Source organism: Rhineura floridana, chromosome 17 (genome assembly GCF_030035675.1).
Source record: "Rhineura floridana isolate rRhiFlo1 chromosome 17, rRhiFlo1.hap2, whole genome shotgun sequence".
NCBI lineage: Eukaryota > Metazoa > Chordata > Lepidosauria > Squamata > Rhineuridae > Rhineura > Rhineura floridana.
Window position 1 is genome coordinate 27,024,284 of NC_084496.1, and position 13,197 is coordinate 27,037,480.

General features: G+C 44.6%; 1 protein-coding gene across 4 annotated transcripts in view; it reads right to left on the reverse strand.

The window, feature by feature from the left end:
- The window catches only part of TMEM184A (transmembrane protein 184A), a 32,329-nt gene that overhangs the window by 14,330 nt on the left and 4,802 nt on the right, over positions 1-13,197 (reverse strand). For 2 of the 4 annotated variants that reach the window (XM_061599416.1, XM_061599418.1), the window contains exons 2-3: positions 10,261-10,409; positions 3,980-4,240 (exon numbers count right to left, since the gene is read on the reverse strand). In XM_061599416.1, coding sequence (XP_061455400.1) covers positions 3,980-4,240 — 261 coding nt within the window. In that variant the 5' untranslated portion in view covers positions 10,261-10,409. Of the gene's footprint in view, positions 1-2,214; positions 2,304-3,979; positions 4,241-10,260; positions 10,410-13,197 lie in introns of those variants that run through there. The other 2 variants (XM_061599419.1, XM_061599417.1) reach the window with 2 other exon arrangements.

A 13,197-nucleotide genomic window follows, 5' to 3' on the forward strand; every position in this document is an offset into this window, starting at 1 on the left:
GTCGGTCCAGTTGCTCCGGAACCAATGGAACATGCTAAGGCCTCCTGTGACGAGTTTGCTAAACACTTTGCGGAGAAAATCGATCGTATTAAGAGTGCTATTCCGTGCGCTGTGGACACAGTGAGCGAGCCAGAGGTGACCAGTGGTGCTCTGGTGGTGTGGGATCGGTTCCAGCTTCTTCCATCTGATGAAGTGGACAAGGTGCTTTCAACCTTAAAGCCAACCACTTGCTTACTTGATCCTTGCCCATCGTGGCTCATTATGAGCTGCAAAGATAGACTGGGTGAGGGGATCAAGATGGTGGTAAATACATCTCTCGAAGAGGGAGTAATGCCATCATCGCTCAAGGAGGCAGTAATAAAACCAATCTTAAAGAAGCCCTCCTTGGATCCCCAAGATCTGAACAACTTTCACCCAGTCTCAAATTTGCCATTCTTAGGCAAGGCGATTGAGCAGGTGGTGGCAAAACAGTTACAAGCGCACTTGGAGGAAGCGGATTATCTGGATCCATTTCAATCGGGCTTCAGGCCTGGACATGGGACTGAAACAGCCTTGGTCGCCTTGGTAGATGATATGAGGAGGGCGTGGGATAGGGGCGAATGCACCTTCCTTGTCCTCCTTGATCTCTCAGCGGCTTTCGATACCGTTGACCACGTTATCCTCCTGGACCGCCTGAAGAGGTTAGGCATGGGGGGCACTGTATTGCAGTGGTTCCATTCCTTCCTCTCTGGTAGGTACCAAAGAGTGGCATTGGAGGATGAGGTTTCGGATCCTTGGCCTCTCACTTGTGGGGTGCCACAGGGTTCCATCCTCTCCCCGATGCTGTTCAACATCTATATAAAGCCGCTGGGGGCAATCATCAGGAGATTTGGGCTGCAATGTCATCAGTATGCGGATGACACGCAGCTCTATCATTTAAATCTTCACCGAGGTTGGCTGTAGAAACCCTGTCTAAGTGCCTGGAGTCGGTGAGTGGCTGGATGGGAAGGAATAAGCTGAAGCTGAACCCTGACAAAACCGAGGTACTGTTTGTGGGAGACAAGGGAAGGCTGGGGGATGTGGACCTGGTGCTCAATGGGGTACGATTGCCCCTGAAAGACCAGGTCCGCAGCCTGGGGGTCATTCTTGACTCCCAGCTGACCATGGAGGCTCAAGTCTCGGCTGTGAGCCGGGCGGCGCTGTATCAACTCCATCTGATACGGAGGCTGCGCCCCTACCTTCCCAACCATCTGCTCCCACCGGCAGTACACACCCTGGTCACCTCTCGCCTAGACTACTGTAATGCGCTCTACGTGGGGTTACCCTTGAAAACTGTCAGGAAGCTGCAACTGGTACAGAATGTGGCGGCTTGTCTGATTAAAGGCAGCTGCCGGCAAGATCACATCACTCCAGTGCTGAAGGAGTTGCACTGGCTACCGGTTGTTTACTGGGCCCAATTCAAGGTGTTGGTTTTGACCTTTAAAACCCTATACGGTTTTAGCCCAGTCTATCTGAAGGAGCGCCTCCAGCATCGTCAGGGATGCCGCTCAACAAGATCAGCCTCAGAAGACCTTCTCTCGATCCCACCGGTTAAAACAGCTAGACTGGTGAGGACTAGAGAGAGGGCTTTTTCAATAGTGGCCCCCACCCTGTGGAACTCTCTCCCAAATGATCTCCGCCATGCCCCTTCTATGATAAGCTTCCGCCGGGCCTTGAAGACCTGGCTCTTCAGGCAGGCTTTTGGGGTGGGTTAGGTTTTTTACTGTTATGGTTTTAAATTTTAATGTTTTAATGTATTGTTTTATCTTGTACATTGCCCAGAGTGGCTGGACAACCAGCCAGATGGGCGACTAATAAATTTAATAAATAAATAAATAAATAAAAATAAAGAACGCCTGCTTTTGCTGAGGTTTGCGAAAAAAGATGGTTCTGTGGCAAGGAATTGTGGGGAGAACTTCTTGCCTGAATTAGCGCCTCTAACAGGCTGTGACACTGTCAGTTCTCACAGATGAATTCAGTTAATTAAGCAGTTATTGAGAACACCTGTATATCAGCTTGAGGCTGGCACCTCAAGGCCACAGGGTTGGGAAGGTCGGAGAAACTGTGCGACCATTAGGCGCAAAAGCTCTAGAAGATTTCATCATCAGAAAGCTGTCTGACTAGCTAATTAATTCCTGGCTGTTGCTGGGCTTTTCCTCATAAAAGTAGAGCTAAGAATTTGGCCTTTGTTCCTACCTGATGTTGGGGTTCCATCTTCCTAATGCTATACAGACCATGCACCTCTGGCGGAGATACGGAACCATGAAGTTACTCTGCCTGTTTTCCTATAATGTGCAAGTATAGAATAGGCTAGACAGTAATATTTTGTCCTGGGATTGAATTCTCTCTTTTTTTTTTTTTTACCTATCCTTCTGGGTGTTTGGTTTAAGGAATTACTTGCTGCTGTATTTTTGCACTTATAATTTTATTTTAATAAAGACTACCTCTTATTTACCAGTGTGGGTTCATTGCAGGGCAATTTGGCTCTGAATCCAGAACCTTGGCCATTTAGCCACAGATTACTGTATAACTGGGTACTTTTGCCTTAAGGCTCCAAGACAAGGAGTATATATTTGGCTCTTGTCTTTTGGAATCCTGGACAGGTCTATTTCTGGCACTTTGGGCTTCCCCTTGGTCCAGAGTGGGTAACCAGGTTAAAGGGGTGGTGGAAGTCTACCGACCTTATAGAGTTGGTGTTTGACCTAACTCCGCCCTGGTAAGGGAGGCACAGTTGTGCCTGGCCATGATCAACTGCCCTGGAGTTGGGGGTTGACCCAGAGAATTCTTTACAATTCTTCTTCCTTTCTTTCCTGTGTTACTATTGTTTCTACAGAGCATCTAATCTAGAAAATTTTATTTCCTTCATTATTCATCCTAGAAATCTGTGTCAAATGTATTTTTATTAATTTCAAAGCCTTTTTATTGGTCAGTGTCATATGATGATGAAGACAGCCTCTTGTATTTCAAACTGGAAGTCATGCTCTATTTCTATTTCTGGTGCATTAACAGTCGAATCTGAAACTGCAGTTTGATGTAAAATCAGACTTACAATATGTTGCTACTTAAGCAATGACTCTTAACTGTTGGAAAAAACAAACTTGACCTGCCCAAGATACATGTGTTCAGCCTGCTATGCTTAAAACACTCCATTTAAGGAAAGGTCAATTAAAAACATAGAGCACACCTAGAATTTTGCTAGAATATATTTTACCTCCTACTGTTTTATCTTGTGCAAACTGAGACACTCCTCAAGTCCATTGGAAACTATTCTGCAGAACAGTCAGTGCCATTGTTCCACAATTGTTTTTGTCCTTTTTTTAATATTGCAAGCAAAAGAAAATGATCTACTATAGGAAACTTCACTAAAATTGCAAAGTAAATCAAACATATTTAAAGCGACTATCTGAACTATGTCAGCTTTCTTAATATTGTTGCTTCCTCCCTGCTCAAACAAGATCAGCACAGCACATGTCTGGTTTCTGTTATTTGGGCTGATTGCAGGTATTGCAACCGCTCACCATATACTCAGAGGCACATGTTACCCAATTCTTCCAAGCTACACAGGAAGTGGACTGTGTTGATTATAATGAGCTACATGGACCAATGGTCTGACTCAGTACAAGGCAACTTTCTGCGTTCCTGAGAATCACATTTGGGAAGACCAGCAGAAGCCTGATTAAATTGCTGGGGAGTTTTCCAAGATCTGACACAAAGAGGTACTGCTGTAAGTGACGTTTCTCTTGATTTGATTAACAGGAACAAGTCTCCACATCAGCCCTTCTCAACTTGGTGCCTTCCAGACATTGGTGGATTCCAACTCCCATTCTCCCTAATCATTGGGCATGCTGGGAGTTGAGGTCCAACAACATTTGGAGGGCTCAAGGTTGGGGAAGACAAAAACCCCAGAAAATTCCTGTTGCTGCCTTTGCATTTCCGCGGTCCGCGGATTCCCCCCACCTACCTGGTGGCAAGTGATGAACACAGCAGCCCACACAAAGAGACCAGAGATCGCCTTTGCTGTCGAGGTAGTCAAGAAGAGCTGCTGGTTGTCCTGGGAGCGATTCTGATCAGCCCTTAGCTGGGAGCCGTCGCCCACAATTAAGAGGCTGGCGCCCATCGCCGAAGGAAAGAAATCTAGCTGCAACATGGTGGAAGCCATGCTGGTGGCAGAGAGATCGCTCACAGTGGGTGAAGACTCGTTGGTGTGCGTAGTATTGTTCATCTGGTAGACAGGAGAGAGCAAAGGTGAATTATCAGCACAGGGAGCGCCAGAGAAAGAAACGGCCAGAAAAGATAAAAGACAACCTATGAAAAGGAGGAGGCTCTCAGAGTATTGGCAACAGTCAGGGCTTTGTATTTGCTTCTGGCTCTTCTTGGTTACAGGTTTTATTGCACCCTTTTCTCCAAGGTCAGAGGAGTATACATTGCCTCTCCCCTGTTTTTTTAATCCTCACAAAAAAATCCTGTGAGATAGCCCATGCCAAGAGGCTACCCAGTGAACTTCATGACAAGCGGGGATTTGAAGTCACGTCTCCCTGGTCGCTGCCCAGCACTTTGAACCACTACACCACACTTGCTGTGTTTTGCTATTCCACACTAATGCAGAATGGGGTGCAAAGTGAAGAAGCCACCTTCCTAGAAGACGCAACTTGCTTGTGTGTGTGTGTGTGTGTAGTTGATTTTTATGTGCAATGTTGATACTAGATGTCGATACTAAGAGGACATTCTGTTCAGTTATTATTAGTGGTGTTTAAGAGACTGTAGCGCTTTTTGTATTTCCAGTTTAAGTTGTTTTAACTTACGATGTAAACCGCTTAGTGTTTCATTTAAAAATAAGTGGCCTGTAAATTGTCACAATAAATAAAATAAATAATACACACACACAAAATCAGGAACGAGGAAGCTGTGACTTTCCAAATGCTTTTGGACTCCAACTCCCATCCACCCCAGCCAATATGGGCAATGGCCAAGAATGGTGAGGGCTGTCGTCTAAGAAGGACAACATGTCATGATGACACCTCACCCCACTCCTGAAAGAATTGCACTGGCTGCCCATGAGCTACCGGGCTAAGTTCAAAGTTCTGGTTTTGATGTGTAAAGCCCTGTACAGCTTGGACCAGGATACCTAAAGACCATCTTTCCCTTATAGACCCAGTCGATCACTGCGCTCTACAGATGAGCATCTTCTGCAGATACCATCTCATCAGGAGGTCCATTCCACACAATATAGGAAGCACATCTTTAGTGTAATGGCACCAACCCTTTGGAATTCCCTCCCCTTAAATATTAGACAGGCATCATCTCTGTTATCTTTTCAGTGCCTACTGAAGACCTTCCTCTTTCAAGAAGCCTTTTAAGTAGAGACCTTATCCCAGTCTGCATCTGTGCTGGAATTGCTTTTTAAGATGTTTTTGAAGTTTTTTTTTTAAAGACATCTTTAAAGATGTTTAACATGTTTTTAAATGTTTTGTTTAATATATTTTAAACTCTGTTTTTAGGATGTTTTGTAGTATTTTTGTTTGCCACCCTGGGCTCCTACTGGGAGGAAGGGCAGGAGATAATAACAACAACAACAACAACATCAGGACCACCACTGGTTCCCCTTCCCCAACTTTTTTAATACACAAGTTTCTAGCCCTTAAGGTTGCAAAAATATGCTTTAAAGTGTGCAAACGATACTTGTGGCCCTCCAGATGTTGTTGGACTGCAACTCCCATTAGTCTCAGCTAGCACAGAGAACTGTCAGGGATGATGGGAGTTGTAGTCCCACAACACCCAAAGAGCCAGCAATCCCCAACTGCTGAGCTTGATCCTACATCTTCCAGACCCCCCTCCCCCAAAAAAATCAAGATCCTACCACACTTTGCTTAGAAATCAGCCGTTAAGCCAAGGCAATTGCCAAGCAATCAACTGGGGGATGGCAAAACCCCAAACTGGAAAAATACAAAACCAACAAAGGTGATACTTTAATTAAAAATCTCCACTATGATTCAGTTGTCTTCAGAGGACAACTCTGAAATCAGGGAGGCATGGACTAAGGAGGAACTCTAAAGGAAAGGGCTGTGGCTTTGCATGCAGGAAGCTCCGGGTTCAATCTCTGATGTCCCCAGGTAGGTCTGGGAAAGACACCTGTATGAAACTCCGGAGAGCTGCTGCCAGTCAGTGTGGACAATACTGAGCTAGATGGACTCACTGTAACACAGCTTCCAATGTTCCTGAACCCTTGGCATCGAAACAGGAAACACACTTATTAACAGTTTGGTTGACATGACTGCATCTCATTCTAACTGCGGATTAAAATGGGTCTAGTTTCTTTTGTTTTAGATAAAACAAGGCTTTTACTCTTGTTCCTTTGGGTTTGTTGCCTTTACTTGCCCCACTGATTGCAGAAAATCGCCCAAGAACAACAGCCAATGCACGCCATAGATTTCTTAAATAGAAATGTTTTGTATTTACACAACGTTTTGTATTGTTCTGCAATAGTCTTTGGACTAAGCAATAAGCATATTGTATTGGATTTCTTAAATAATGGCACTTTCTCAGCCTTCGATTTTTCAACTCTCACCATTATTGGTGCCCTCCCCCCATGGTTTGCTAAATCCACACCGGCGACAATGGAATGAAGATCTCAAGATTGTGCCGGCAAAAGCGGCAACAGAGAGGCGTACCCAGCATTTCACAGGGCATCTCGTTCCCAGCGTCAACCTAATAATACATATGTATTTTTAGGCTCGGGCCGCCAAGTTCCCATCTTTAGATTTCATTCCTTACATTTATCCAATCGTCTATTCCGGGACTACTTCGTTAAACACACTCAGGTTTCCAATAAAGGCAACCACAAGAAGCGTTAAGATTATACTAGAGCTGGGCAGCCTGGGGCTGATGGGAGTTGTAGTGCAAAACATCTGGTGGGCACCAGCTCAGGCAAGGCTGTTCTAAAGCAACAGGCAGCCTGCGGACCAGATCCAGCCACCAGCACAAGTTTATTCAAGCTCACAATAATGCTTGCATATTTACTGCTAAAGAATAAGAAGCAAACCAGCCACAATGCAGAGAAGAAAGGGGGAATCTGACCCGCCAGATGTTGGATGGACTGCACCTCCCAATCATCCCTGGCTGGGAGCTGGAGTTCCCTACTCTCAATACAATTTTTACTGCACTGCTCCTCGAGGCAGAGAATCTCTGCTCCACCTGCCTCTTGAGACTCACAGACCAACCTGTCTTCATTTCCTAGAACAATCCCTGCTATCCGGCCCCTGACCTTGATATCCCCTCTATTGCTCTTTTCAGGAAAATGTTGGAAAAGAACAGCCTTTTTAGAGCAGCTCTGTAAAACACCCCCAACCTGATGCCCTCCGTATGTTTCGGACTGCAATGCCCCTTTAGCCACAGCCAGATCCATGAAGAGATGGCAGCTGCAAAACTATGCACACTTTCCTAGAAGGAAATCGCACTGATCTCAATGGGGCTTCCTTTACAGCAGGATTGCCCTGTTTTCAAGCTTCAGAAAAGGAAGTTGCTTTTATTCAAGTTCATTCCTCCAAACCCACCTTTCTCCTTCCCCTCCATTTGACCGCCCCCGGGTCTAGTTTACATGGTTAAATCTAAAAATAAAATATGGAAGCAAAGCATTGCAGACAAACGCTCAAAATCCCACCACTCCCTCCTTAAATCAACTATCACAAAGCCAAGGCAAACATCAAGGAATGGGAGGCAGGGGCTGATGATGGCTAAAGCCCAAATTAGAAAGATGCAAGGCCAAAAAGGTGCCATTATTATTACTACTACCACCAGGGGTTTAGTCGTCCAGGATCTCAGGGGGGTCTTAGACCCCTTACTTTTTTGGGAGCAGAGCCTTTCTGAGAAACTTCTTAACAAAATCTCCCTGTACACTGCGATGTCTTGTTCTCTATACTTTTTTTTCCCGTAAGAATTCCACTACAGCAGGGCATGGATCATAAGCAGCAATTTTTAATTTTAATTTGCCTTTTTAATTCATGTATTTACTGCTGGGTGAGCAGGCTAGTAAGAATTTTGCAAGACTAGTAAGCTGTGTAAATGCATTTGCAAGGCTGTATTAACTCTTTCCCCCCCCCCTTAGTTTGAACAATGTTTGCCGCAATGCTGATGCCAGCTCTTGTACATTGTAGGCAGGGTTGCACGTGCAAACCCTTTGAATAATAATTAAAAAAAACAGACACCCAGTCAATTCCATAAAACATGTCCTGGACCAATAACAGCTACTATTTTGGAGAGGGACCAAAGTGGAGAGGGAGTGGGTTTTTTGGTGAGGGAGGAAGACTTCTTTTCTCCAAGCTTGGGGGAGGGGGAAGGTTCTTTTTTTTAAAAAAAACACTTTTTTTAATTAAATAAAATTCTGCCCCTTCTAATTGTCCTGAAACTACATAAGAAGAGAGGGAAACAGGAAACTCTGATGGGCTGGAAGAATGGGGCAGCTTCCGGAAGACTAAGCCTCATGTGCACACCAGTAGGAATGGGATCCATTGGCTGGTGCAGGTTCAAAGCATTCCATCCACCCAACTGGCTGGCATCGATTCAAGTTCATTCTGTAGCCACTAGGTGCTGCTTTTACTGGTCTTCTTTTTTTTCCACTCGGAAAAACTATCAATATCAATATTTTTAAAGGGAATAATATTTTGAAGGAAATGATATTTCCTTTAAAAATATCAATATTTTGAAGGAAATATTGATATTTTAAAGAGAAATATTGATAAATTATCATTCTTATAATCAATGTTTTAAGAAGTGGATTTTTTTTTTAAAGTCCATTTTTAAAAATAGCTGCGGAAATTTGCTACATTAAAATCCAATCCTCAGCTATTAAGAATAAGCAAATTAATGGAAAATTCAGCACCAAATCCGAATTGGGCATAATTCTAGCATATCCCTACCCACCAGTGATCTGCAGCATTAGAGAATGATAATTTCTACTATGTGTATGTACTGGAGACACCCCTCAAAAAACAAGAGTCAATCAATTATGGCTGTAATCCAATGCAGACTTACCTGGAAGTAAGTCCCATTGAGTCCAATGGAGCTTATTTCTGAGTAAACTTGTATTGAATTGCAGCCCCAGTCTGCATACATTTTCATGCAACAAAAAGTTGCTTTGAGTGGGAGAAAAACATACTCCCCATCTTTAGATGGTACAACCATATGCCACATAAAAAACTCTTAGAACAGCCAGGCAGTCCTCCCTCATTCACACTGGGGGTGGAGGTGGGATGGGAGAGAGATAATACCTTTTCTTAGGATGGTACTTGACATCTGTAGTCTTTATAACTCCCACTAAAAAAAATGGGTTGGTTTTTTTTTGTGGGGGCATACCAGATTAATTTTTTAATAAAGTTATCTAGCCAGTCAGCCCCAATAACAATTAGGACAGTCGATCAATTAAAAATCCACCCAGTTCATTCACTGGAGGGTGTTTCTGCCGTCATTAACTGATTTAGGTCACTTCCAGATTACCTGTTTACTGAGTATTCACTCCAGTTCATTTGCGGAGAGCTTACTGTGCCATGTTATTCCACACTTTCCACTTTCTCGTCACTTCCCTTATCACAAGAAGGCCATGTTGGGGAGGAGAGGGTTTGTTGCGCAAGAGCTCCAAAACAACTTTGATTGTGCAACCTGAATTTGTACGCAACTGAATCCCATCTGAAAATAGTGACAGTCTGGGAGCACCTTAAGTTAAGATTGCTCTTTGGTGAAATTTGCTTGATTCTTGGCCCCTCAAAAGAAGGGGCCTTTGAGAGACAGAAAGAAGCTACAACTTCATAATCAAAAGCTACCACTTGCATGCAGAACAAAAGGCCCTCCCCTTAACACATGCCCTAAACTATCCCCCTCCGTCAATCAAAGCTCGCCCACACCAATCAACACAAGCTGTTGCTTATTCATCTATCCATTCAACTGGTCAAAGCTTTCAGCCATAATAGGGTAAGACTTGCTGCGATAGGCACAAGTTACACTTTGCCCATTCTTACGAGCGTACTAGGTTCACAGTCGAGCCAGGCCTTAAAGAAACTCATATCAAAAATTTTCAGCAACCATTTCCTTCCCGCCCCATAACACACACCCTTTTGCTACCTCCTCAGGTGAGCTTCCATCTCTCCCCCACTGCCACACACATGTGCTTACTAACCCCACACAGCTTTACACTCTGCAAGAGAAGAGCTTCGGACAGCGTAAGCCGACAAATACACCAGTGTCTAAAAATACCTCTCTTCCTGCTGTCTGTAGACGCTGGGGGAGAGAACACACTGGACAGAGGAATTCAAGGCACAGATGAGCAGCCTCAACTGCTGGGGAGGAGATCGGGTGGTCCGGCTGGGCAGTGGCTCAGAGCTCAACTTCAGGAACACTTGCATCTAAACAGGGTGGAGGGAGAGAGAGAGAATGCTAATATTACCCAAGTATCAGCTGACCACCAGGTTCCCCAAGGATCCTGTGCTCTCTCTTAGAGTCAACACTAGCTCATCCATAGTCGCCGGGGAGCTGGCAAAGGGGCCAACTAGATACTCCATGGCACACATAAACATTAACTGGACTGCAAACATAGTGCCACGTTGGTGGTGCAGGGAAGGAAGTGGCAGGGGGACAAAGAGCTGGCTTGCTTTGTTTCTAATGGCTAACTTCTTCCTTATCTGACTGTGCGCACCAGTCTTGGAAAGGGAACGGCCGCGGCGCAGTGGCAGAGCACACGCTTTGCATGCAGAAGGCCCTGGCTCTCAATCCTGGGCATCTCCAGGTAGGCGTGGGACAAATCTCTGCCTGAAACCCTGGAGTACAGCTGCCAATCAGTGTGGGCAGCACTGAGTGAGATGCACAATTAATCTGACTCAGTAGAAGGCAGTCTCCTAGGTTAGAGGGCTCGGAAGGAGTCCTACCTAAAACCCTGGAGAGCCTCCCTCAAGACCACTCCCACACTAGGTCTCAGTCCCTCATTGCAATGCTCTCCCCTCCTGCATCTCTCTTGCAAGATCCATTAACTGGAGAACCGACAGCCCCAGCCCCACAACAATTCATTTCAGGGTCAGCCCACTGAGTCCTGACTAAGCGTCCTGAAGATTAGCATCTCCCCCATTTAGATTCTAATTTAAAAAACAGTACCAATTCACTACACACCATTTGGTGGTACTCACAGTGAGAAAATAAATTCTGCACCCATATCATGGTACAATAATCTTACCAGGAGCACCATTTAATGGTAAATAGCGAGGCCTTGGAGTGGCCTGCACCACTTCAGATCATAGATGGAGAGGAAATCACAACATTAAATGTAGCTCATTATCTTTAGACACACAAGCACCGCATACAGAAATTGAATGAACACTAACCTCCCTAGCCTTCTAGTTTTAGCATGCATGGTCACATAGAAGCATTTAATGTTGTTATTATTAAAGTTTATATGTCGCTTTCCATATAAATATGCTCAAAAGAACTCACTACTGAACAAAAATAGAAATCACTACATTTGTAACAATCAAATGTGAAATCATTTCAAAACATAATAATCCAACAAATAACACTTTGATTACATGAACGTGGTAATATGGAAAGTCATAAAACGAACTATCCATCAATGGAACCATATCAATTAATGACAAACATAATAAACATTCCAATACAAAAATACAAGAAAACAGTCTGCCACCCCAGGTCAGAAGTTACACCCTGTGCTCATTGCTGTCATAGATGCTGCCCCCACCAGCAATCTGAGGTGGTACAATCCAGGAGAGTCCCACCACCCTAATGAATGAATTTGCTCTCAGGGCAATACTCAAATTGCAGAGAAGTCAGACCCTCTGCTTATTGTATTCCTCCACCAGCTCCTGTTTTCATTTTTAATGGCTTCCAGGGAAGATGGCAGTTGTAGCCCAAAACATCTGGAGGTTACCAGGTCAGGGGCAATTGGACAAGAGGAGCAGCCATAGTATATCTAACCTTGTTTAGACCCATTTTCTTAAGGAGCAAAAAGAAGCCTCCCTCTGACCCTGTTCTCCGCCACTGTGAAGCACCTTGGACAGCTCCTTGAAAGTTTGGACTAAAACCCGGGGCAGATTCCACTGCCCCACTGACGTGGAGCCACCAGCGGCCACTGCCCTACCAAGTGTGGAGGCCACAACAGCTTGTGATCCCCCACCCACAAAGGGAGCACTAGCCCAGACGTCCTTCTGTCTGCAGTTATTGGGCTTCCACATGAACGCATTCCGTCTTTAGATTTAAATTTTGCAACTTCTCGCATCAAGCTTCAGAACATCAACAGTGCAGGCTTTCGGGAACGTGCTGGCCTGTGATTGCATAAATATGTACTATTGCAACTTCTGAAGCCGGAAAAGGCAACTTCTGGGCTGCAGGGAAGTTATACAGACACATTCTGAGAGTCAGCCGCATACCAAGCAAGGAGGTGGGAAGCCTTAGGCTACAATCCTAAGCACACTTTTCTAAGAGTTGGTCCCACTGAACACAACGGGACTTACTTGTGAGTAAACAGGCATAACTGCACTCTTATGTAGGCTCCTCTTCCATAATGGCGACACCTACCCTGTGGAATTCCTTCCCCTTGAATATTAGGCAGGCGCCATCTCTGCTATCTTTTCGGCGCCTTTTGAAGACTTTCCTCTTTCAACAAGCCTTTTTAGTTGAGACCTATCCCAGTCTGCGTCTGTGTTAGAATTGCTTTTAATGTTGTTTTTTTAAATATGTTTTTAACCCTTTTTAAAAAGATGTTTTTAAAGCTTTTTAAAATGTTTTTAACAATGTTTTCTTTTAATGTATTTTAAGGTTTGTTTTATGACGTTTTAAAGTGTTTTTAGCGTTTCTGTTTGCCGCCCTGGGTTCCTGCTGGAAGGAAGGGCGGGATATAAATCAAATAATAAATAAATAAATAATAGGACCTTTTCATCATAATCTAACACAGGGATAGGGAACCTGTGGTCCTCCAGCTGTTATCAGACTCCAACTTCCATCATTCCCATCCAGCATGACCAATGGTCAAGGTTGATGAGAACTGTAGTCTAATAATGCCTGAAAACAGTGGAGGCTGGTGGTTCTGATGTTGGTGGGGCAGCGACTCTGCTCCGGGTTTTAGTCTGAACTCTCAAGGAGCTGTCCGAGGTGCTGAGCAACTTGCTTGTCATGCATGCAGGAGGAGCC